The following is a 27,632-nucleotide window of genomic DNA, read 5'->3' as shown; positions in this document are numbered from 1 at the left end:
AACTGGATGGACAAGGATAACCCTTTCTGTGCGTTCATATAATGTTTAGGGCCATAAAAACATCAATCCTTCCTGGTATTTAGCAAGTCATAAAATCTGCTACTGTACTTAATGTTGTACTAAAGTTTTATGTGAAATACTGAAACAGGAAGTAATGTGATAAAAGTCGGTTATTAAAGTAAGATATATGCTATGATATTAATCTGGGACAGGACATAGCTCATGTGATAAAGGTCAAGTAAAATCTGGATAACTTGTCATTTTGGTACAAAACTAGAACAGACATAGTTTAATAAAAGTTGGTATTAAAAATTATATAACTTGTTTGGTCATACGACCAAAGGGTCAGGATTCAGGACGACTGCTCCAATCCTCACTATAATATTCACTAAAGCTATGACCACTGGTAAAACACCACAAGAATGGAACCTGGCAAATGTGGTGCCAGTATATAAAAAATGTGAAAAGCACAATCCGAGAAATGATTGGCCTATATGTCTCACCTGACATGCTGTAAGTTCACGGAACATATATAATAACCAATAATGTAACATCTTGCATCAAATAGCACCCTCTGATCTTCAACATGGATTCCGCAAATCACTTTCACAACTTATTGATTCCATCCACGAACTAACAGAAATAAACAAAACTGACCTCGTCATAATAAATTTTGGACAAGTGATCGATAAAATCTTCATCATCTATACAAAGTAGAAAATAATGGTATCCAGTCAAACACCTTAACCAGATATCTGCTTCCCTGGCCATGGTGTCTTCTCCGATAGAGTCCGAGATAGATCAGGGGTACCAGAGCACGGTCTTCGGACCTATTCCTTTTCTCCTCTACAGCAAACTCTGGCTATTCGCTGACGATAGCATTATCCATCGCGAAGTCTCAAGTAATGCAGGCTGTGATTAGCTTCAACTAGATCTCGGAGCTGCTGCCAGGTGGGAAGTGACCAGGTGGCTCATGGCCTTCCACCCTGATAAACGTACCTCACTGACAGTCACTCACTAGAGATATCCTATTAAGTATAACTACTCTATATGGTCATGTGTCGGAATTTGTCTCATACATCAAGTACCAGGGGGTGACTCTTCAGTGTAATCGCATGTGGAACATCCACAGTGACAATATAACATCAAATGGTAGCAAAGCCCTTGGTTTTCTTCTTTTTTTTTAAAAAAAAAATCTTCAATTTTTGAAAGCTTACCAGTCACTAGTGCGAAACAAAGTTGCGTATGGTGCTTGCATATGGGACCCCTACATACACCACCATATTATCAAAATTGAACTGGTTCAACGACTTACAGATAGATATGTGTGCAATAACTAGATTCTACTAGACAACGAGCTGGACGTCCTCTGTAAAATTGTCCAGTCTCATTGCTGTTTCTACAGAAGAACCCAGAAATCCAACAATCAATATTTCAGGACACATATATTCATCAAATGACGCGTTCAAATGGTCCTTTCCGTGCACCATTGTTCTATAGAATACCCTCCCTTCGCTGATAAACGCCAGCTGACTCCATCTGTTCTCAAACCTCTCCTACACTAATTCTACATCTGTACATAGCTTTATGGGAAGGCTATATATGTGTACATATATCCATACCCATCATGTTTCGGCCGTCCGCCTTATGTAAACTTTTCATGTGAAGACCTAAGATTATATTTACAAAAAGAAGTTTCAATGAAGTTATAATGGATATTTGACACATTTTCAAGAACTTGCAAAACCACCGAATTCTGACAAAAATATGCCAACCAGTAAAATGTAGTATGCCACTAAGTCATTATATTATAATCTGTGGTTTCTACTCAATAAAATAACTCCAGTTCCCTTAGACTATCAAACCAAGACTGTGCAGTCTTAAGTGAACTGGTTATCAGGCTATCATGCACAACAGCCCATATCTTCATATTAATTTGTCAATTGATTTATCACGTAGAATATGCTAAATTTGAGAGACTGTATCAAATGTATCAGTGGTAACGCACTCGTCTTATTTTGGAGTCGTCAAAAGTTCAATGTGGCCATTTTTTAATATATTGTGCAATCTTTGTTTCCCTGAATAATGCCAATTATAGACTTGTCTTGTTTTACTAGCAGGATTGGGAAGAAACTTTCTGAACTGATCATGAGATAACCTTGACCAAGTGTTATCGGTCCGAAATCTTGAAAAACGTATTTTTAGCTCACCTCGTGATGAAGAGAACTTTTGGTGGAAATGTTGAAAAATACCTGTAAACTTCTTTGTAAGTGTGTACTAGGGTACTGCCATTTGGTTTTAGGGTTGATGTAGGGTTGACTATTACTTCACGGAGTCGAAATGAATATTTTTTTCGAATTAAAAAAGATAGCATATGGGGCTGAGACTTTTTAAGTGAAATCTAGTTTTTGGTGCAAGCGTAACACTAAACTCCATTGTAAGTGTTGTAGGCTACTGGCATTTAGCTTGAGGGTTTCTCTGGATGTAATTTCGTATTTCCGGGAGTCTTTATAAATGATTTTTATAGATTAGGAAAAAAAAAAAAACATTTTAGACTACGACTTTTAACATATGTAAAATATAGTCTTATAAAATCGGATATAAAGTTATGGGTGTCAGTGTTGAAGGAACATATTTACTGTTCAAATATCAGCATAGGGGAGACCGGGGCACAGTGAATCATGGGGCACAGTGAATCATTGATCATTTATAGAATTTGGTTTGTGTTAATAGACTGATGACATCATCAGTATATGTGTATTGAAGAGTTCCTGCCAAATTGTCTTGCAGTATCAGTTATCTGGAGCCAGAAAAAAAAAATGCAAGGTAAAGTATGTTTTACACCCCCAAAAGTAAATTTTTGTGCTCTCAATCCCTTTCAGATACTCACTTGATAGTCAGTTGATAGACACTCAATCATATTTCATTAGTTACATGGATGTTTGGAGATGTTGACGAAGTTGTGTTATCCATGTGATACTAAGCCTTGTCAGGATGGTGGTCACATGATTAAAATATGACCATGTGGGGCACAGTGAATCGGGGCACAGTGGCTCACTTTGAATAGTGATTCAGTGTGCCCCGAGTAATGTTTTTTTCTTTATCTCAACTCTTGGCATTGATTACTTTGACTTTTCACTTACTATGCAGATAAAAGTTAATTAGTATAATTGCATATTATATTCTTTTTCAGCATCATAAAATATGGTGCGTAATAGAAATAAAGAGGATAGGAAAATTGGAAAGACTACCAGTACTAAAATGAAAGAGGCCGTTCAGAAAGTTATAGGAGAACAAAGGAGTATTAGAAATGTCTGCAAGTCATATGATATTCATTTTTCAACCTTGCTCGTTATGTACAGAGAGCACGGGAACATGGAAACAGAGAATCTATGTCATATTCACCAAATTACAGCTGCCGTCAGGTTTTTACTGAAGAAGAAGAAATACTTCTACAGGAATATCTTATCAAAGCCTCTAAAATGCACTATGGGTTGACACGACAGCAAGTGCGTGAATTAGCATTTGAATATGCAAATCGCAATGATAAAGTATTTCCGGAGTCTTGGAGGCAGAACAGACGTGCTGGTGAAGATTGGTTTGCTGGGTATATGAAAAGGTATCCTAACCTGTCCTTACGTCGTCCAGAAGCAACCAGATTATCGCGTGCCACAAGTTTCAACAAGAAAAATGTAAAAGACTTCTTTGATAACCTGGAGAAAGTAATGAAGGAACATAATTTCAGTCCAACTGACATATACAATTCAGATGAAACTGGGTGCACAACCGTTCAGAAAGTTGGAAACACTAAAGTAGTTGCTTGTACAAGTGAAAAACAAGTTGGCAAAATCACTTCGGGAGAAAGAGGAACATTAGTAACAATGCTTGGCACAATAAATGCTGCTGGGAATTCAGTACCGCCATTCTTGGTATTTCCTCGTGTGCATTTCAAACAATCCATGCTATATGGAGCTCCGCCTGGAACTGTTGGTGTAGCAAATCCATCAGGATGGATGACCTCAGAGAACTTTACTGTATATATGCAACACTTTATTAAGGCAACCAAATGCTCGAAAGAGCGTCCTGTTCTGTTGATATTAGATAATCATGAATCTCATATATCAATTGAAACAATTGTCCTTGCCAAGGATAATGGTGTTACTATGTTAACACTTCCGCCTCACTGTAGTCACAAAATGCAGCCCCTAGACCGTTCTGTGTATGGTCCTTTCAAGAGCCTCTACACCAAGGCAGCAAATGATTTTATGATAAGTCACCCTGGCCAGCCAATCACAATTCATAATGTAAGTCAGATTATCGGCAAAGCTTACCCACTGGCATTTACTCCAAGGAATATCAATTCCGGATTCAAAGTATCTGGTATCCATCCTTTTGACGCCAACATCTTCAGTGATGAAGATTTCATGTGCTCATACGTAACAGATAGGCCAATAACTGAAAACGTGAAAGACATTGAAGGAACCATCGTTGATCATGTTGTTTCAGCTTCCTCATCAGTTAACCCTAATGTGTCAACTTCCACAAATGTTGAACCTGTTGCATCAACATCTACCAACACTGATCTTGTTGCATCAATTTCGACAAGCGTTGATTTTGCTCCGTCAGCTTCCGCCAACGTTGATCCTGTGACTTCTCCCCATGCCAACACTCTAGCAGCAAATTTAATCAGTTCTGATTCTGGTTCAATGTCGTCTGAAAATAGGATATCTAGAGAAAAAATACAGGCAGTTGTTTTACCAGAAGAAATAAGTCCCTTTCCAAAGGCGCCACCAAGGAAAGGTAGAGGAGGTCAAAAGAAAGGAAAAACTCTAATTCTTACGGACACACCAGTAAAAGATCAGATCAAAAAGGATGCCGAGGAAAAGAAAAGAAAGCAAACCAAAGAGAGACAAAACAAAGCAAAAAAAGGTAAAAAGGGATTACGGTTTGAATTTCAACAGAAAGATAGTCAAGGTGATTCAAGTTCAGAAGAGGAAGTTAACGAAAAAAACATTTGTGACGATGACGATGATTCCTTTGAATATGATGAATCTGCTGAGGAAGAGGAAATAGTACCGCCTGATGCTGATTCTCTCGTCCCTGAGGATTTTGTCATAGTACAATTTCTTACCAAAAAGACGAAAGTTATTTATATAGGACAAATAATAGGCTGCAATGGAGACATTGATGATATTGGTGAAAAAACCTTTAACATTAAGTTTATGAGACGTAATTCCTCATCATACAAATTTGTCTTTCCAACAGTTGATGACATATCTGATATTGCATTTACTGATATCATTGGAAAGCTGCCACAGCCTCTTCAGCATGGTGGCACTGCTCGTGTTGCCCGTCATTTAATATTCCCAGTGGATTTTTATGCCTATTCAAAATTTCTTCGGTAAATGAATTTAAAAATCAGACAACCAGTCAAACATCTTGTCACCGGACAAAAGGATAGACAGTTTTGATGACTTACTTTTTGTTTACCCATTTCAATTTGTTTATGCGACTTTGAAAGACACTTAGTCACACATGTTGCTGTTCATGAATAGACAGTTCCTTTACTTACGATGTTTTTTTAATGGCAATTTTACTCATGTGACTTTAGAAGACACCTAGTCACACATGTTGCTGTCAATGGATAGACAGTTCCTTTACTTACGATGTTTTTTTAATGGCAATTTTACTCATGTGACTTTAGAAGACACCTAGTCACACATGTTGCTGTCAATGGATAGACAGTTCCTTTACTTACGATGTTTTTTTTAATGGCAATTTTACTCATGTGACTTTAGAAGACACCTAGTCACACATGTTGCTGTCAATGGATAGACAGTTCCTTTACTTACGTGGTTTTTTAATGCAATTTTAGTGACTTTAAAAGACACCTAGTCACACATGTTGCTGTCAATGGATAGACAGTTCCTTTACTTACGATGGTTTTTTAATGGCAATTTTACTCATGTGACTTTAAAAGACACCTAGTCACACATGTTGCTGTCAATGGATAGACAGTTCCTTTACTTACGATGTTTTTTTAATGGCAATTTTACTCATGTGACTTTAGAAGACACCTAGTCACACATGTTGCTGTCAATGGATAGACAGTTCCTTTACTTACGATGTTTTTTTAATGGCGATTTTACTCATGTGACTTTAGAAGACACCTAGTCACACATGTTGCTGTCAATGGATAGACAGTTCCTTTACTTACATGTTTTTTTTAATTTGCTCATGTGAATTTAGATACACCTAGTCACACATGTTGTTGTCATTGGTTAGATTTTGTGGTCTAAATTACTGCATTTAGACTGAATTTGGTTTTTCAATTATTGAATAAATAATTCTGTTTGCAAAACATTTATGTTTGTAATTTTTTATCCTTTTTAGAAGTTTCACCGTCTATCAGGTTCTGTACATGGATAAGTTTCACCGTCTATCAGGTTCTGTACATGGAAAAGTTTCACCGTCTATCAGGTTCTGTACATGGAGAAGTTTCACCGTCTATCAGGTTCTGTACATGGAGAAGTTTCACCGTCTATCAGGTTCTGTACATGGAAAAGTTTCAACGTCTATCAGGTTCTGTACATGGAGAAGTTTCACCGTCTATCAGGTTCTGTACATGGAGAAGTTTCACCGTCTATCAGGTTCTGTACATGGAGAAGTTTCACCGTCTATCAGGTTCTGTACATGGAAAAGTTTCACCGTCTATCAGGTTCTGTACATGGAGAAGTTTCACCGTCTATCAGGTTCTGTACATAGAAGTTTCACCGTCTATCAGGTTCTGTACATGGAGAAGTTTCACCGTCTATCAGGTTCTGTACATGGAAAAGTTTCACCGTCTATCAGGTTCTGTACATGGAGAAGTTTCACCGTCTATCAGGTTCTGTACATGGAGAAGTTTCACCGTCTATCAGGTTCTGTACATAGAAGTTTCACCGTCTATCAGGTTCTGTACATGGAGAAGTTTCACCGTCTATCAGGTTCTGTACATGGAGAAGTTTCACCGTCTATCAGGTTCTGTACAAGGAGAAGTTTCACCGTCTATCAGGTTCTGTACATGGAGAAGTTTCACCGTCTATCAGGTTCTGTACATGGAGAAGTTTCACCGTCTATCAGGTTCTGTACATGGAAAAGTTTCACCGTCTATCAGGTTCTGTACATGGAGAAGTTTCACCGTCTATCAGGTTCTGTACATGGAGAAGTTTCACCGTCTATCAGGTTCTGTACATGGAGAAGTTTCACCGTCTATCAGGTTCTGTACATGGAGAAGTTTCAACGTCTATCAGGTTCTGTACATGGAGAAGTTTCACCGTCTATCAGGTTCTGTACATGGAGAAGTTTCACCGTCTATCAGGTTCTGTACATGGAGAAGTTTCACCGTCTATCAGGTTCTGTACATGGAGAAGTTTCACCGTCTATCAGGTTCTGTACATGGAGAAGTTTCACCGTCTATCAGGTTCTGTACATGGAGAAGTTTCACCGTCTATCAGGTTCTGTACATGGAGAAGTTTCACCGTCTATCAGGTTCTGTACATGGAGAAGTTTCACCGTCTATCAGGTTCTGTACATGGAGAAGTTTCACCGTCTATCAGGTTCTGTACATGGAGAAGTTTCACCGTCTATCAGGTTCTGTACATGGAGAAGTTTCACCGTCTATCAGGTTCTGTACATGGAGAAGTTTCACCGTCTATCAGGTTCTGTACATGGAGAAGTTTCACCGTCTATCAGGTTCTGTACATGGAGAAGTTTCACCGTCTATCAGGTTCTGTACATGGAGAAGTTTCACCGTCTATCAGGTTCTGTACATGGAGAAGTTTCACCGTCTATCAGGTTCTGTACATGGAGAAGTTTCACCGTCTATCAGGTTCTGTACATGGAGAAGTTTCACCGTCTATCAGGTTCTGTACATGGAGAAGTTTCACCGTCTATCAGGTTCTGTACATGGAGAAGTTTCACCGTCTATCAGGTTCTGTACATGGAGAAGTTTCACCGTCTATCAGGTTCTGTACATGGAGAAGTTTCACCGTCTATCAGGTTCTGTACATGGAGAAGTTTCACCGTCTATCAGGTTCTGTACATGGAGAAGTTTCACCGTCTATCAGGTTCTGTACATGGAGAAGTTTCACCGTCTATCAGGTTCTGTACATGGAGAAGTTTCACCGTCTATCAGGTTCTGTACATGGAGAAGTTTCACCGTCTATCAGGTTCTGTACATGGAGAAGTTTCACCGTCTATCAGGTTCTGTACATGGAGAAGTTTCACCGTCTATCAGGTTCTGTACATGGAGAAGTTTCACAACTCATCTAAGCAATCATTTTAAAAGCACTTCTTACTCATTTGTACTGTGAAATTAATGAAAATATACATGTGTAACACCACTTTCACAATTTATGTATTTACTTGAACAGGAAATGCATGTCTTAATTATTTTTTGACAGATTTTGTAAAACAAAAATCCATGTCAGGATGTCTTGAACAATTTCATAATTCAAGGAATCAAGAGTGATGTCATTTGGGCCTTGTGTGAAAATGTTCATTAACAAATAATCAGATAACTAAGCAAGCAAGATGTTATCACCTTTCCTTTAATAAGCAATGGCTCTACCTTAGTATTTCCCATCTTAATATTCAGTAAATGTGAAAAGCAAATGTAAATGGTGTTTCTAAAAGATATATAAATACAATGGTTAAGTAAACACAGTACAAAGAATTGTGATGTACAGATTACTGTTCTTTGTTTAAGCTCTTGCCATTTATCTTATCCCATTATTCTTAATTATGCAATTTGGTCTCAACTTTGTAATAAATACAAATACTGTTGGACAAACACACAGCTCTAACACTGTCACATATGATATCATCAAAATTGGTAATACCTTGTTTTGGTGCTTACACAACTTATGTTTCCACTTAATATAAAATTCTGTCAGTTAAGTAGGTAACTAATATTCAGTTTTAATGATTTGGTGTCCTATTTACAGTTTGGTCCAATATTTGACGTATGTTGTAACAAAGTAAACTTGTACACAAACACATCGTTGTCTTAATAAGTAAAACCAATATTTACACCCGAAGAGGTCTTCACACCTATAAACAGACTAAACTGAGGACCATAAATCATAGACAAGAATATACATTTGTATGGATGTCACATAGAGACTAAGGGAGGTAACTTATACACAAATAACTAGTCATGAAGGAGTATTGCTAATATTTAATTCTGGTTCAAAATTGTGACAACTTAAGTAAAAAATCATACTTTTCAATGTTGTGACTATGTGATGAATCAATGTATCAGAATATTGAGCTGCTGATGATATCATACATTCCATGCCTGTTAATGTGATACTACCCAGGTAATGAATTATATTCTCCTCTAAAAATTCTCTCAAAAATAAACCCTCAAGAAACAAGAGGCCCAGAGGGGCCTGTATTGCTCACAGAATATGTCAATGCAAATGGTACATTTGTTTAGAAGGAAAATTTTTCCCCTGATGAGCCTCATCCCACAGATGCAACTTCAAATTCCCTAGGGGTGGAGACTGAGATCAGTTGTTAATCTCTTAGCAATGCTATTTAGTTATGGGATGATAATCTCAACGGCTTCAAAGATGTTATCTGTCCTGGGATGGGACCAGACCCTAGAAAAAATGATCAGTTATGACTTTGTTTATATCCTGATGCTGAATATGGCCCAAGGTTGGGTGGGGGGAGGGGGTCTAGAGAAATTGACAGACAACTGACGCCATGGTATCCTTAAAGCTCACAGGCCAAGTGAGCTAAAAATGACAAATGATAAGCATTAAGACAATTGAAAGACACAAGACAAGAGAAATACTTTAAATATTTACAGTATACATGTATATCACCCTTTGTTTGATAATTTTGCTTTTAGTATTTGTTTTAATTCAATGATATACCAGGTAAATAAAGTCTATATATGTATAAAGCTTTTTCAGGGACAGACATTTGTATAATGTGTCACATGTCCCTGACAAAGCTATGTAAACCATGTTTTACATGTATTTGTATGGCTGACATCTTGTATCCTTTGAGCACTTCTCTACTTTCCTCATACACACATTAATACTTAAATCTCTGACATCAATTCCTTTTATATTAGCACAAAATATAAACATCATCTACACAATCAAATATCTGACATAACCTTCACTATCTCTGCTCAATTCAGATATTTTTGAAAGGATGTAACTAATTCAAGCACTTGACTCAATAATAGAAAGAAATACATTCAAAGGAATTTTAGAAATACATATACTCAATATTCCTAATATGCACGGTGCATGTATTACAATGTATTATACCATAATTCAAAGATATCAGTACAAAAGTGGAACATATAGCGATGATGCAGCACCAAGTTCACAAAGAAGTTAAACCATATAATGCACAACTCAGTACATTTCTTCAGTCTATTCATAAGCATCAAAATGATTGTGTATTCCTTATTTTTGTGTACAGTCTAAGGGGAGACAATTTACCTATCTCCTCCTTTACCACAACACAGCTGCTGTAAGATCGTACGTACTTATTGAAGTCTTCATCATATAAGACACTCGCTATTCCAAGCGCTTCTATAGATGATAGCTCAGTCTTTATATATGTACAAATGTTAATAAATAAAATCTTTCCTGTTGTGTATCACCTCAGAATGAGAACATACACTGCCATCAAAGAACATATCACCGCCACAGGAATGTGAAGTCGAGTTCCTATCACAGACGCTGAAAAATAAACACAATATTCATTTCACAACATTGTTCTAATAGAAAAAATACTGTCATTTAAAATGAATCATATCTCATTTTAATAATAGTATAATTGTTTATGATTACATATCTTGAGAAGAAAACATTTTTTTCATAATCATGTTTCACTGTATATAAAAGAATACACTGTGCTACGGTACTAGTCTCTCATCACATTATGTTACAGCACAACCCTAATATCATTACCCAGGGTCTCTTGATTATGTAATAACCCTTGTTTTCATCTAACCCAAACTGAAATAGACATATGTACTGGTAACATTTCTGCATACATATATGTCACTAGTGTAATTTACCTTAGAGCATTTACCATTGGCCATGCCAGTCAGATATTTAGTGTGATGTCATAATATAACAAATAATGTTTGGTCATGAATTGAAAATTGGCACAACAAAATAATTGCCACTGTTTGATCCTAAATTTGTTTTCATTTCATATAAGATTTTACGAAACTTCTCACCAGGCTTCAGAAAATTAAAAACTTATATGCATTATTCCAAAAATTCTCATATGAAATGTAAAAACTTATGTTTATTAAATCTTACAATCAGTGAAACACATTTTCTTTTTTCCACTATATGATGGGCATGTGTTGTACCTTTGTAGAATACTCCCATCAGGCCTTTCTTTTCAGAGAGAAACCACTGTTTCAGCCTAGGCACTCTTCTCATATAGGCACAAGTGCACACAACAAGTAGCCCAAAGATGATGATTCCCTCAAAGGAATAAGCTGTAACAAAATAAATAAAAATATTTTTATTAATAAATTACATGGGATAATTGTTCAAATTTGAAAAAAATTAATCAGCAAAATATAGTCCATTAATGAAAATGTACGATATATAAATGTAAAATAAGCTTATATGCCATCCATTGTTAATCATTCTAAGCAAGTGTCATCCAATGTTAATAATTCTAACAAGTTTGAATTCTTTCCAAGGAAATTTAACAGTTATGCTCAATATTTCCTACATACATTGTACCTATAAACTATAATAAACTTAAGCTGCTCCAAAGGGCAAAATGTGACATAAAAATTTTGCTATTGCAATTTCTGAACCTTATATACATGAAAAGTATTTCATATCTAGGTCTGGAAAAGAAGATTTTTTAAATTTCAGAACCTAAGACCCTGGATTTAGGAGGGGAGGAATAATAACCATATATATAATTCACATTTTTTTTCATCTTTGTCCATGGAAAGTTTCTGCAATATTTCGTTGAAATTTGTTCATTGATTTTTGAAAAGTTAGGAGTATCAATTGTTTCTGGACATTCAACAAAATTTGAAAAGAAATGTTCACCTTTTTTCCGGTACTATCATGTGTTTAATTTTTTTCCAGATAGATGGACAAACAGACAAAGTGATGCTGATATAGCCGCCCTCCCCCCCAAAAAAAAACAAAAAACCAGCAAAATAATTTATTGTAGGGGGTAATGCAGAATAGTTAAAAATGCATTTCACCTTCATTAGTTTCTGTAAATGTTAATGACGTTTAACATTTTTGTTGTGTATTATTGAATTTGTATGATGTCCACTTTTGATTTTCCATTCATTGTTCCTTTTGTGTTGGCACTATGGTGTTTCATTTATTTGGAATTTTTTGGGTTTTTTTCCTCTTTTCTTTTCTTCTTTTTTGACCCATTGATTCTATATCTACATGGTAATGAACAAATGGAAATGGCTTCGTCTCTACTTTTTTATCTGAGTTTTAATATTAAATATTTATCAATACGAAGAATCAGACTCAAGATATGCATTTGATGACGAGTTAACATTTTCTCAAATAGTAATATGAAGTTTTTTTAACACTGATCATCACAATGAAACTTAACCTATGTCCCAGTTACTTTTGATTGTCTAGAGATAACAATCCTCACAGAAAGATGTCAAGAGAATGTTTGATATCGGTCTGAATACAGATGTATATGAAAAGTGTTTGAGCAAATATACTTCAGGGAACAACCAAGTTTGCCAGTAGTGTTAACAACTTTATTCCTTGAGTGATTGTGATCAATGTGCACAGGATCATTCCTCATGAATTTTTAATCAAAATCAGAACCATAATACATATACACATATCTAAGAATAATCACTGATTTTTGTTGTTGTAAGACCAAAGTCAATGTTAGAGTTATACCGGGTAAATTACCAGTTTTAGAAAATCCTTGTCAACACTCTAGCAGCTTCACTCCTTGAGAAAGTTTAAATCTTTTCACGCTTATAAAGGACCATATTCAGAGACAAGTATATAATAAGGTTTCAGTGTTCTAGGATCAATGGCAAGGTCACCATAAAGAATTTGATAAAATTCTTGTCACATTTTCTTCAAAGAATATGATATATCATATGAGTATGAGTTTTGAGTATCAGGATTATTGGGTCAAGGTCACAGTCTATCCTGTTGTGGGATTATGATCAACTTTCACATCCTTTTAAACACTTTAATATTTCAGACAAGTTTGAGTTCAGTGTTGTAGGCAAGGTCAAAGTAACAATTACTGTTCTTTCATTCTTTATCACGTTTGATCAGATTGTATAATTATAAAGGACCAAAGTAGCAAAAGATGAGTTAAAGTTTCAGGATTGAGGTCAAGGCCACTTACTATTTTTAGATAATCTTTGCCAGTGCTTTTTGGGGTCAATGACTTGAGGGATTTGATCACACTTAACATTCTTCTTAATGACCATAATATCTCAGGACTTTTAAGTTTCAATGTGGTATGGTTAATGACAAGATCACCATTGCTATTTTTGGAAAAATTCTTCTACACACTCTTGTGAATTCCTTTCTGAAGGAATATGAATAAATATTCACAAACATTGCCATCTTCTATTGCACCTCTGTTATGGTCGAACCATGAGAATATTTGTATTGTTTGCAATGATTTGTCTCTATATAAACTTTTCATTTTTATATGATTTCAATACATGAACATGCAGTTACATGTTGTGTTATGTATCCCGGTAGAATTCATAACAAGAGACTTCAGCCTCCACTTACGTTTCTATTATAAGATGATAACTGTTTCGTGTCATTTAACTATCGGGGCCAAATCAATCCCAGTCTTCGATAAATTAATGGCACAAGTTATGTCCAACAGATATGAAAACAAGTGTAACAAGAGGACAAGTAACAGAAGCAATAGGGCTAGAGGCCCACTGGAAATCCAATCTACAATATTCCATGTTTCCCAATCCGCCGTTCAGTTTGTCAGGCGAGGCTACATGACGACGAAATCAGATATGCATATTCAGTCAGACACAAGTTTAGTGCTTGCGCACACCGTGTTGTAACTTGGTTCATATCTAAAAGTATTCCCTATCTTGACATGAGACCACCTCAAGACCATTTAAGAATTATTTTTTTTTAAATCTTGTAATTAATTGATATAATCTTCTTCACCTATCTTACCATTCGTCATTTTGATGTTTTGCGGTTCGTGTCACCCGGAAGATCTACAAACTACTGTAAAATTAAAACTGGGACCGGGAAATCCGGAATCGATTGCTCTGTTAACCACGATAAAAAGTGCTGGGGTCGAAGCGATCAAGTATTGGTAGGTAAATTTTCACAAAAAAACCGAAGTTGAAATAAAGAAGTTTAATTTTTTATTCAATACTTAACACATGTGACCTATCCTGCCCACGGCCCGCACCCCTTCCCCATTGAGGATGCCCCCTCCCCCGCCTTCATCCAACATGTCGGGATAGGTCCTAATACACATGTAAGATGTTCTCAGGTCCATGTGATAGGGAATGCCGATATGGTAGAAAATGATTAATTGTAACGACAGGTACATAATACCAGAGGCGTATATATGTGTGATATATGTCTCTGATAATACCAACAGGTAATATCGGAACATATCCGACTTACATTAATATAGAAATCACCCACACAATCTAAATTCACGATAGAAAGCATTGGTTCGTAAAATTTTCGGTATAATTTCATTTTTCAATTTTTACTGTATCATCGCACCTTTGTACTAATTTCTGAGGACAGGATTAAAGTAATGGATTAAAGTCACCTAGCTGCACGATATTGAAACATTCCAGACCAAAGTGTACTCCTTATGTATAGAAAATTATATAGACAATGCACCTCTATATAACCCTATGCACATAGAACTACATTGGAGAAACGTCATTACTGTTTGGGCTAAAAGCGTGAAGTTTTATTTCAGATAACGCTAGTCGGTTTTTCACCTGCATGGTACATATAAAATCGATAGTGCATGAAGCCCGCTGTCGGCAGAATTTTTAAAATGCACCCAGTGGCCTCATGTGTCACACCCACATTCCCCAGCCTCTACTTATAACGGCAGTTTAAGGTTTGTATATATTTGAAAGTTACGATTTCTGCCCACTGTTGTCTTTAAGAAAGTCGCTAATTTCCTTCACGTCGGGGTTCTGGCGTACATCGATTTTGGTCGGAAAGAAGAGAAGAGACTCTACAGGAGTAATAGAAATCACGGATGATGGGCATAAATATCCTTAGGTTGCCATTACACAAACCTTGCACTTCTCACATGATACCAAACATGCATCAAGTAAACCAAGCGATAGTTATTCTTATCTTATTATGATATCACAAGACTGTTGTAAAATGTGTACCTTTATCAGTAGAAGGGACAGACTTACATTTAATAGAAACATTACAATGTCAGGTGACCTTAGAATAGTGTTATAAGGAAATAATCTTAACAAAAATCTGTATTAATCACTGAAATCTCAGTTGTATGTTTTTAGTTTGATTTTCAGAAAGATTATTAGTGTTCCTGTAAGAACAACAGGAAAATACCAACATGTGAACATAGTCATCATTCAAGTTCAAGTTTGATAAAACGGGCAAACTATTAACAAAAGAAAGACTTACGCGGAAACTCATGGAAAGGAAAATGGAAAATAAGACCAGGTGTTCAGGAAGAGTAAGCGTCTTCTGCTTCATCGGCGACGCCCGGCATTGGTCCATCCAAATAAGTTTTGTCACGATCTCTTATGAGGACAAGGTTAAAAGCAATGGCACCAACAGGCAAACTACAAGATACGAATACATTGTATATGTATATATTTTAAATATATCTAAACATACAAAAAAGTAAAGAAATCCATCCTCTCCCTGTTTGTCAATGTTTCTTCCTTAACATGCAATTAAATGTCGAAAATGTTTCATTATTTCCCCATAAAGAAAATGTAATGACAAATTGAAAACTATATTTCTTCATAATTCACGTAAGAGCTCTAAGTTATTTTAAATGACGCTGCCAGATCCCGGATATAATTGGAACATATTATATAGCAGATTACCCAAGTAACTATTTGGTATTTTACTTATTTGATTATTTTCGTTTCATAATTCTTGTGTTCGACCCAGAGCGTAGATCATGCTGTAGACTGGCGAATCAATGATCCCATGGAAGTGTCCAGTGTTTCCGTCATTCAGTATCACTGAGTTTGTAACCTTTTCTGCCACCAAGATATCACCATCTCCGTCAAAACAAAGATCGTAAGGAGGCGTAGGAAAAGTGAAACATAAGGTAAAATAAAACAAAATATCGCACTTTGGGATAAAAATAGAATTTATATATAGTTAGTTTGGAGATTTTTAGCAGAAAAAAACACTAATTACTCTATATATCTTCTTAAAATGTGAGCCGAGAGTTCATTTCTTGTGTAATACAGGAAAAACTGGACGTCTTGCTGTCGGTTTAATCCTGTTTGTCCCAAAACTGAAAAAATCTATGTCCTGTTTGTCTCAAAAACATTATGTACAGAAATAGGGCAGTGTGTTGTCACAACATTTAAGGTACCTATGTGTGTTGTTTTAACAGGTAAAGAACTTGTCCAAAATTTTATACCGGTAAACTTACACAGGTAAACCGTAAAACTATTTAAAACATTTTGAAAAAAATCAAATACAAATATTATTTTAACGTTAACTAATATATATGCATGTATGAATAATTAATATGAATTAAATAAAATACTCTAAATAGGATATCAGAAACAAAATATTTTATATAATTTCAATTTGTATTACATATATATTTTTTAAAAATTCAAATTTAAAAATATCTAATAACACATTTTAAAAAAATGTGAAAAAACAAATGGTTGCCTAAAACAGGTAAGTGGAATAAGAGGAAGTAATGAACATCCAAGCCCTATATAAAAATTGAACACCCAAGCTAGATATGCATAACTGTACCGGAACAGTAGTCACCAATAGGATGAGGTGAACTTCCAAGCCATCCTGAGTGAGTAGAAATACCCAAGCATATATATATATCAGACACTCAGACATATCATTGTAAACATGGCAAACTATCAAGTTCAAGTTCAGTTTACAACCAATAAGCGAGGGGGTAGGACTTTACTTCAGGCCGGATTCCGCTACATGGTGAAGAACAACTACCTACTGGAGGTGCTCCATTCGGAACTGCCCTGCAACAATCACCACCACGAATGACATCCCAGGAAAATTAGGTCACCAACACAGCCATCCACCCAACCACTTCGAAGGAGAAGTACAGAAGCTTATGAACAACATTAAGAAAGATGCAGAGAGGAACTGAAGTCCCCGTACCAACCATCTATGACGAAGAAATTGCCGAAGTACAGACGCACAACTGGACAGCTGAGACTAGACAACTGGCGGAACAGATACCCATCTACACATCGTGTAAGACATCCATCTACCACAGCAGAGCCATACTTCTACCAAAGCTCCCAACCTCAGCAGCAGATACTATTCTAGAGGACGAATGGACACATACCAACACCGGGGATCAGTTTCTCCTATTCGATGACAACATTGACAACACACGGATGTTAGCTTTTGCCACTACAACAAACCTGGAGATTCTATCAACTACCGACACACTCTATTGCGATCGAACTTTCTACACATGCCCAAGATTCTTCAGCCAGCTGTACACAATCCATGCTATGATAGATGATCAAATGTATTTGGAGAAAGATCCAGCTACTTGGACTCCAGACCTACTACACGGAAAATAAAGACATCCACAGACTGATTCGCCGAGCCGCCGTCCTTCCACTAATACCACCACATCACATCGAGGACTACTGGTTCAACGCCTTGGAGGACCTTGAAGACGTCGACCTACCCGTAGATACAACACCATTCATTAACTACGTCACCACCCAATGGATAGAAGGAGACCGACAAGTTTGGAACCACTTTGACAACGATGGACCCAGGACAACAAACAACTTGGAAGGATGGCATAGCAAACTCAAGAAAAATATCCCGCATGCACATCCAAACATCTTCATATTCCTCAGAGGATTGAAAGACATTCAAGCTACCAATTACATTAACCGCCTACAACATGCTGCATGAGGACTGCCTGTGCCAAAGAGACGTCGTTACAGAATGCTTAATGACCGTCTTATCCAACTGAAAACTGTCCTACGAAACAACGACATCGACTACATCAACTACGGAGGCAGAGCCACATAACTGTTGCACATGGACTGATTTCGTTTTGTTTTGAATTGTGTAAATTTATTGGTTTCATTGATTTCTATAGTTATGTCCTGAACTGTATAGTTGAACATAAAATGTATACTATATCACATCCTTCTAAGTTAAATTATGTTGTAAGTATAATTGTAAAATGATATAAAATGTACATTATATTATAGTTTAATGTAGTGCTAAATTTACCTGGTTTGTTTTCTTAGCCATTACAGACTTATACTTACAAAATCCTGTTTGTCCCAAAAAATATTTTTACCTGATTTTTCAATTTTGGGACAAGAAGGATGACACCTTGCTGTCTTATCCAGGTAAATTCACAGTCCAATTAACTACTAAGTGTCCTGTCACGACCGCTAATTTTATGTCAATGCAGATGCACAGTGAAATAAGTTACATTCGCCTTATCAAAATGCGTTTGCCTATAAATTTTCCGGCGTCGCCGTAGCCAGGATACGATTCCTCGTCCGAATTATCATCGGTTAAGTCATTAATCCAAAATCAGCCCTATATTTGTTCTCTTAATGACCTATATTTTACGTTAAACCCCGTCACCTGCTCTGCAATAAATGAAGGCACCCAATGATATTAAAAAATCACCAGGAAAAACGACAAACCTAGGGTAACAACAGAGTGACAACATGACAGGTGAGTTTATATACTTGAGGATCCTTAACCCAAGTCTATAATGTCTGGAGTTTGACTAATGATCGTTTTACGAGCCAATTTCGTGGGGGAGGGAAACTCGCATATCAAGCGTAATACATTATAAAATATTTCTCTTTAATCATAGTAAGAGGATGTACCAGGATATATCTGTCTAGTTATTTTAACCATCTTATTGGTAGCGTAAAAGTACAATCTTACAATGAAGTGGCCGAGACTACAGAAATCAAAAAGTCACCGAAGAAATTCTACCTCTTCTATCAGACATTAAAATACAGGAGTTCCCTAAGGTTCTGAGTACTTTTTGTTTCTTTATTTTTCATATTCGTTTATTTGTAAGAATGTTTGCTGGTGACACATTATTATTTTCTCCAAGCAATGCATTATAAATAGAACATGTAATGAATCATGAGTTAGCAGGAAAATGGTACGCTAAATTTAATCCCTCTGAAGCTGATGTAGTACTCTTTCATTTCACTAACAACCGGTTTCATATAATTAAAAATTAAAAAAAAAACTAAGAACCTCTGCATGTCCAATAGAAGATGTAAAAGAAATTAATAACACGACATCAGTAACTTCCGCTAATTATAGTTAGTAAATCACAAACATATGGGGGTAACATTTAACGAGAACAAAATAGGCAGAACAAGTCAATGTATAGTCCTCCGAGGTGATATGGCATTCTTGTAATGTTAATCAGGTTTTAGAAACGGTACGCCTGTTTTTAAGAATAAAGTGTTGTAACGACAGCCGTCTTATGAAAAAAGTACACCTATGGTCTGTAAGGTTGAAAAAATCCTGGGATTCTAGAGTTATTACAGTCATAGAAGAGAAAAAAGTAAGTGAAATTGTAAACTCGACATTTTCTATTAGAAACAAGATAAGAAATATTAAAGAAAAGTTAATTACTATAGATACAGAGGAATGGTACAACAGCTTGTGGAATGATAGTAATAGTGTAAACGGTAACAAGTTGAGAACATACAGAACCTTTAAATCTGAGTTAGCGCCAGATTCTTATGTCAAACTCGTGACACAAAAAAGTAAACGGAGGGTAATTTTTAATTTAAGATGTGGTTCTCTACCTCTTGCAGTCGAAACCGGCAGATTTACCAAACCTGAGATTCCATTGGAGAACCGTGTTTGCAAAATATGTACAAATGTAAATAATTCGATAGAGGATGAGATACACTTTTTAATTGAATGTAATGTATATAATGATATTAGATCATCCTTATTTAGAGCAGGAATCGAAATAAGAAATGATTTTTTAAGCCTTAACGATTTAGAACAATTTGATTTTATAATGTCTTGCAGGGAATTACAAATTCCACTTGCTAATAATTTATACAATATGTTCCGGAGACGTAGCACTTAAAGTGAGTAATCAATGTTTTAACAGTGTCTTGTAAGCCATTTCTGGCTGAATATCACGTATGATTACATTTTTAGAATATATGCTTTAATTGATTCGTTGGGTAAATCAGAAACTTTTTTATATCGATTGATTATCTATTATTAATTATAATTAATTATTGTAGGTAGCGTAAGTTTGGCAAACCTCGATGGTAGGGTTCTCCCCAACCCTTGGAATGCCAAATATCACTACTGATGAATGTATCATAAATAATTTTTGCCATGTGTATTGTTTTATTATTTCATATATAACATGTAGCTACAGTATGGATGAGACCTATTTTAGTATTACAATATATATTATAATTTATATATTTCGTATATAATCCAGAGAGCTTGTTAGGTAGGGGCTGTCCCAATCACCTGTTCTCTGGATTACGATCTGTGATAAGTAAGTTTTAATTCATGATATTGGATTTACCTGGTTTAGTTTAATATGATTGATCCCAACGGTCTTACTATGGTTTTATATTGTGTACTTTACATATGATGTAATTGTGATATATGACACTTTAATAAACAAATTTGTATGTATGTATGTATGTATGTATAGTTGAAGGAACTTTGTTTTCTTAACGTTAGTTATAATACCTGAAACTCTGTCATGCTTTTTATCTCAAAGTTCATTACATACTATAATGCATCCTCGAAATTCAAAGTAATCCTGGAATTTCGATGATAGCAATTATGCGGCAATAGCATTGCTATATGTTTAGATATATGTGTAACTAGTTGATATACGGTGAACCTGAAAACGTTGGCGAACTACCGTGTTGATTTCTTTTTAATTATATATATTGGTCATGTCAATTTCTACCAAATATGGGAAATTATCTATTTGATTATTAAGTTGAAAATTTAGCAAGTAAGAGATGGACAAAAAAAAATCAGTGAGTATCGAGCTAGGCATCACTGCGGCCTCCTGCCGGAGTACAACTATGTGCTTTAGTCTCAATAGATGATACCCAACACACCGTGGCTCACTGCTTACTATTTAGGATCATTAATACAGATAAAGCTACCTGGTCAGTGGTCATTAGACGACTAAAGTTTTCTGTATTCATACGTGTATTTATATACGTTCCTTGGTACGCGAGCGATGATGTGCAATGTAAAGCTATACAGCTGAATGTCTAAATATGATATGTACAGTGTGGAAATAGCAGTGGTTAAGACTGTAGTGTTGACTTAATAAAAAGAAAAATGATTCAGTATTGGAGTAAGATTTGATTCCGTTATGTTAGTGAGGATGTGGTGAAGGGTAAATTATGAAAAAAATAAGTTATATCAAAAAAAAAGGAAAAGTCTACGACACCTGGTATTCCCAGGCGGTCACCCATCCAAGTACTAACCAGGCTCGACGTTGCTTAACTTCGGTGATCGGACGAGAACCGGTGTTTTCAACGTGATATGGCCGTAGACACTCAAATGATAAAATTTTCCCTATTTATGCTTGACTTTCTGCATGTGCACTTCCGGTGTACATGTATATTTACGTCCCATCGTACGCGACCACCTCGCCCAGTTGACCAAGACCAAATATTGCGAGCCAAATTTGTATGTAAAAAATTTCATTCAATGTGCAACGTAAAACGTGTTGTACAGTTTTGTGTTTAGTCTCAATACATAGTACATAACACGCTGTGGCTCTCTGCTTAACATACCGGGTAACTGATACATATAAAGCTACCTGGACAGTGGTGCAATATCCGCTAACATTTCTCACGAGTTAGGAATAAATGTAAAAACGTCCATTTTCTTTGACTTCACTCCATGTTATGTAAAGGTGGGGGGAAATCAGTCTTCGTTTATTGCTTCAATTTAGTAATATATCTATGTTTTTCAAAATGGAATCTACATCAGTAACCGGAATTTTCACAATCATTAACCACAGTGCTACCTCGATATTCACTCTTTTTTATAATCTTACGAAATCATTGCAGAGCTTGGCTTGTAAACATATTTCCGTCTTTATCATATACCATTATCTAACTACTGCAATGTTATTTTAGTTGTAAACATCATGAAAAAATATTTAGTATATTTAGTTTTTACCCTTTCAGAATAAATATTTTACAGATATGGTAAAATTGTGCTATTAACAAACATAATAGAATCTTAACTGAGGAGATTGAAGAAATGTCCTGATCAACAGCAGGATATCGCTGCACCAACTCCATACTCACTCTTTTTCATAATCACACGACCTTTTTTCAGAGCTGGGACTTGTAAACATATTTTCGACCATTTCATATACAATACTCAAACTACTACATTGTTGGTTTTTTGATGTAAACATCATGAAAAAGTAAGAAATAAAATAAGATTTATTTCCCTTTCAGAATAAATATATTATAATATAGTTGAATTGTTTTATTAACAAATATCATATAATCTTACCTGAGTAGACTGAAGAAATATCCTGATAAACTCCAGGATACCGCTGCACCAACTCCATACTCATTATACTATTAATTTTGCAAAATCTTACCAAGACGATATTCGAAAAGGAGGCCGCAAAATGGCAGGTATTATCACTTACTGTCAAATAAAACCATACATCAAATATGATTGAAGCTTCCTATATTTAGAATGTTCTTGTATTTGACAAAGAAATTAAAATCATCATGTAAATTACCTACACACCTATTTTCTCCTTCTTTCGTCAGTAGAGATAATTAAGGGGTGAATATTAAAACTATAATGAAAAAGAGTGAGTATCGATTTGGCGAAGTGGACCACTGACGATCAGACCGAGGCCATCACGTCAGGTATTAGATCCTAACTGCTTTAGTCTCAGAGGAAGAGTCCTACCACCACGCTGCGGCTCACCCCGTCATCAGACGTACGTATAGATAATGATAAATATAAACTTATGACATTGTGCAACTTCCAGTTCCGATTTGGCGCCGACAAATTATTATGATGCAAGATGACGAAATGCTTTGTTTTTACATGACTAAGTTCAAAATTTCTGTTCAAGAAAATGATAGTGCTTTCTTAAGAAAACTACATCAACTTGTAAAATAAATGTTAAAAGTGAAAATAATTAAATTGAAGGAATTATGTTTTGTTAACGATATGCTGCTTTGATAAGTTATAATACCTGAAACTCTGTCATGCTTTTTATCTCAAAGTTCATTACATACTATAATGCATCCTCGAAATTCAAAGTAATCCTGGAATTTCGATGATAGCAATTATGCGGCAATAGCATTGCTATATGTTTAGATATATGTGTAACTAGTGTGATATACGGTGAACCTGAAAACGTTGGCGAACTACCGTGTTGATTTCTTTTTAATTATATATATTGGTCATGTCAATTTCTACCAAATATGGGAAATTATCTATTTGATTATTAAGTTGAAAATTTAGCAAGTAAGAGATGGACAAAAAAATCAGTGAGTATCGAGCTAGCGTCACTGTGGCCTCCTTTAGGAGTACAGCTGTGTGCTTTAGTCTCAATAGATGATACACAACACGCCGTGGCTCACTGCTTACTATTTAGGATCATTAATACAAATAAAGCTACCTGGTCAGTGGTCATTAGACGACTAAAGTTTTCTGTATTTATACGTGTATTTACATAGGTCCCTTGGTACGCGAGCGATGATGTGCAATGTAAAGCTATACAGCTGAATGTCTAAATATGATATGTACAGTGTGGAAATAGCAGTGGTTAAGACTGTAGTGTTGACTTAATAAAAAGAAAAATGATTCAGTATTGGAGTAAGATTTGATTCCGTTATGTTACTGAAGGGTACATTATGAAAAAAATAAGTTATATTAAAAAAAAAAAGGAAAAGTCTACGACACCTGGTATTCCCAGGCGGTCACCCATCCAAGTACTAACCAGGCTCGACGTTGCTTAACTTCGGTGATCGGACGAGAACCGGTGTTTTCAACGTGATATGGCCGTAGACACTCAAATGAGAAAATTTTCCCTATTTATGCTTGACTTTCTGCATGTGCACTTCCGGTGTACATGTATATTTACGTCCCATCGTACGCGACCACCTCGCCCAGTTGACCAAGACCAAATATTGCGAGCCAAATTTGTATGTAAAAATTTTCATTCAATGTGCAACGTAAAACGTGTTGTACAGTTTTGTGTTTAGTCTCAATACATAGTACATAACACGCTGTGGCTCTCTGCTTAACATACCGGGTAACTGATACATATAAAGCTACCTGGACAGTGGTGCAATATCCGCTAACATTTCTCACGAGTTAGGAATAAATGTAAAAACGTCCATTTTCTTTGACTTCACTCCATGTTATGTAAAGGTGGGGAGAAATCAGTCTTCGTTTATTGCTTCAATTTAGTAATATATCTATGTTTTTCAAAATGGAATCTACATCAGTAACCGGAATTTTCACAATCATTAACCACAGTGCTACCTCGATATTCACTCTTTTTTATAATCTTACGAAATCATTGCAGAGCTTGGCTTGTAAACATATTTCCGTCTTTATCATATACCATTATCTAACTACTGCAATGTTATTTTAGTTGTAAACATCATGAAAAAATATTTAGTATATTTAGTTTTTACCCTTTCAGAATAAATATTTTACAGATATGGTAAAATTGTGCTATTAACAAACATAATAGAATCTTAACTGAGGAGATTGAAGAAATGTCCTGATCAACAGCAGGATATCGCTGCACCAACTCCATACTCACTCTTTTTCATAATCACACGACCTTTTTTCAGAGCTGGGACTTGTAAACATATTTTCGACCATTTCATATACAATACTCAAACTACTACATTGTTGGTTTTTTGATGTAAACATCATGAAAAAGTAAGAAATAAAATAAGATTTATTTCCCTTTCAGAATAAATATATTATAATATAGTTGAATTGTTTTATTAACAAATATCATATAATCTTACCTGAGTAGACTGAAGAAATATCCTGATAAACTCCAGGATACCGCTGCACCAACTCCATACTCATTATACTATTAATTTTGCAAAATCTTACCAAGACGATATTCGAAAAGGAGGCAAAATGGCAGGTATTATCACTTACTGTCAAATAAAACCATACATCAAATATGATTGAAGCTTCCTATATTTAGAATGTTCTTGTATTTGACAAAGAAATTAAAATCATCATGTAAATTACCTACACACCTATTTTCTCCTTCTTTCGTCAGTAGAGATAATTAAGGGGTGAATATTAAAACTATAATGAAAAAGAGTGAGTATCGATTTGGCGAAGTGGACCACTGACGATCAGACCGAGGCCATCACGTCAGGTATTAGATCCTAACTGCTTTAGTCTCAGAGGAAGAGTCCTACCACCACGCTGCGGCTCACCCCGTCATCAGACGTACGTATAGATAATGATAAATATAAACTTATGACATTGTGCAACTTCCAGTTCCGATTTGGCGCCGACAAATTATTATGATGCAAGATGACGAAATGCTTTGTTTTTACATGACTAAGTTCAAAATTTCTGTTCAAGAAAATGATAGTGCTTTCTTAAGAAAACTACATCAACTTGTAAAATAAATGTTAAAAGTGAAAATAATTAAATTGAAGGAATTATGTTTTGTTAACGATATGCTGCTTTGATAAGTTATAATACCTGAAACTCTGTCATGCTTTTTATCTCAAAGTTCATTACATACTATAATGCATCCTCGAAATTCAAAGTAATCCTGGAATTTCGATGATAGCAATTATGCGGCAATAGCATTGCTATATGTTTAGATATATGTGTAACTAGTGTGATATACGGTGAACCTGAAAACGTTGGCGAACTACCGTGTTGATTTCTTTTTAATTATATATATTGGTCATGTCAATTTCTACCAAATATGGGAAATTATCTATTTGATTATTAAGTTGAAAATTTAGCAAGTAAGAGATGGACAAAAAAATCAGTGAGTATCGAGCTAGCGTCACTGTGGCCTCCTTTAGGAGTACAGCTGTGTGCTTTAGTCTCAACAGATGATACACAACACGCCGTGGCTCACTGCTTACTATTTCGGATCATTAATACAGATAAAGCTACGTGGTCAGTGGTCATTAGACGACTAAAGTTTTCTGTATTTATACGTGTATTTACATAGGTCCCTTGGTACGCGAGCGATGATGTGCAATGTAAAGCTATACAGCTGAATGTCTAAATATGATATGTACAGTGTGGAAATAGCAGTGGTTAAGACTGTAGTGTTGACTTAATAAAAAGAAAAATGATTCAGTATTGGAGTAAGATTTGATTCCGTTATGTTACTGAAGAGTACATTATGAAAAAAATAAGTTATATTAAAAAAAAAGGAAAAGTCTACGACACCTGGTATTCCCAGGCGGTCACCCATCCAAGTACTAACCAGGCTCGACGTTGCTTAACTTCGGTGATCGGACGAGAACCGGTGTTTTCAACGTGATATGGCCGTAGACACTCAAATGAGAAAATTTTCCCTATTTATGCTTGACTTTCTGCATGTGCACTTCCGGTGTACATGTATATTTACGTCCCATCGTACGCGACCACCTCGCCCAGTTGACCAAGACCAAATATTGCGAGCCAAATTTGTATGTAAAAATTTTCATTCAATGTGCAACGTAAAACGTGTTGTACAGTTTTGTGTTTAGTCTCAATACATAGTACATAACACGCTGTGGCTCTCTGCTTAACATACCGGGTAACTGATACATATAAAGCTACCTGGACAGTGGTGCAATATCCGCTAACATTTCTCACGAGTTAGGAATAAATGTAAAAACGTCCATTTTCTTTGACTTCACTCCATGTTATGTAAAGGTGGGGAGAAATCAGTCTTCGTTTATTGCTTCAATTTAGTAATATATCTATGTTTTTCAAAATGGAATCTACATCAGTAACCGGAATTTTCACAATCATTAACCACAGTGCTACCTCGATATTCACTCTTTTTTATAATCTTACGAAATCATTGCAGAGCTTGGCTGTAAACATATTTCCGTCTTTATCATATACCATTATCTAACTACTGCAATGTTATTTTAGTTGTAAACATCATGAAAAAATATTTAGTATATTTAGTTTTTACCCTTTCAGAATAAATATTTTACAGATATGGTAAAATTGTGCTATTAACAAACATAATAGAATCTTAACTGAGGAGATTGAAGAAATGTCCTGATCAACAGCAGGATATCGCTGCACCAACTCCATACTCACTCTTTTTCATAATCACACGACCTTTTTTCAGAGCTGGGACTTGTAAACATA

The 27,632-nt window shown here is 35.6% G+C and overlaps 2 protein-coding genes and 3 non-coding genes across 5 annotated transcripts; 1 reads left to right on the top strand and 4 right to left on the bottom strand.

The window, feature by feature from the left end:
- The first annotated feature begins 3,482 nt into the window (after positions 1-3,482).
- LOC132555320 (uncharacterized) lies at positions 3,483-5,405 on the top strand. Its single transcript, XM_060219676.1, has 2 exons — positions 3,483-4,850; positions 4,962-5,405. The coding sequence occupies exons 1-2, from the start codon at positions 3,483-3,485 to the stop codon at positions 5,403-5,405; spliced, it is 1,812 nt and encodes a 603-aa protein (XP_060075659.1).
- Positions 5,406-8,570: 3,165 nt separating this feature from the next.
- LOC132555299 (protein kish-B-like) lies at positions 8,571-14,241 on the bottom strand. The gene is made up of 3 exons (XM_060219655.1): positions 14,214-14,241; positions 11,396-11,527; positions 8,571-10,751 (listed from the first exon to the last, which is right to left on the bottom strand). Exons 1-3 carry the CDS (start codon positions 14,221-14,223, stop codon positions 10,669-10,671), a joined length of 225 nt encoding a protein of 74 aa, XP_060075638.1. The 5' UTR covers positions 14,224-14,241; the 3' UTR covers positions 8,571-10,668.
- Positions 14,242-21,696: 7,455 nt separating this feature from the next.
- LOC132555331 (5S ribosomal RNA) lies at positions 21,697-21,815 on the bottom strand. Its single transcript, XR_009554423.1, has one exon. It is a non-coding gene; the product is annotated as a 5S ribosomal RNA (ribosomal RNA).
- A 2,385-nt stretch (positions 21,816-24,200) lies between these two features.
- On the bottom strand, positions 24,201-24,319 carry LOC132555330 (5S ribosomal RNA). Its single transcript, XR_009554422.1, has one exon. It is a non-coding gene; the product is annotated as a 5S ribosomal RNA (ribosomal RNA).
- Positions 24,320-26,699: 2,380 nt separating this feature from the next.
- Positions 26,700-26,818, bottom strand: LOC132555335 (5S ribosomal RNA). Its single transcript, XR_009554427.1, has one exon. It is a non-coding gene; the product is annotated as a 5S ribosomal RNA (ribosomal RNA).
- Between the last annotated feature and the right edge of the window lie 814 nt (positions 26,819-27,632).

This window comes from Ylistrum balloti, unplaced genomic scaffold, assembly GCF_031769215.1.
Source record: "Ylistrum balloti isolate Yb309-2 unplaced genomic scaffold, AGI_CSIRO_Ybal_v1 Utg370470, whole genome shotgun sequence".
NCBI classification, from domain to species: Eukaryota; Metazoa; Mollusca; class Bivalvia; order Pectinida; family Pectinidae; genus Ylistrum; species Ylistrum balloti.
Note: the sequence above shows the minus strand (reverse complement) of the source record. Positions and strands in the feature narration are given on the sequence as shown.

Excerpts from the sequence above, each read along its gene's own strand:
- LOC132555299 (XM_060219655.1), bottom strand. Across the intron at positions 10,752-11,395 it reads GATGGGAGTATTCTACAAAG|CGTCTGTGATAGGAACTCGA; the intron begins GTACAACACATG and ends TTTATTTTTCAG.
- LOC132555320 (XM_060219676.1), top strand. The coding sequence starts at position 3,483 with ATGCACTATGGGTTGACACGACAGCAAGTGCGTGAATTAGCATTTGAA. Across the intron at positions 4,851-4,961 it reads TAATTCTTACGGACACACCA|AAAGATAGTCAAGGTGATTC; the intron begins GTAAAAGATCAG and ends GAATTTCAACAG.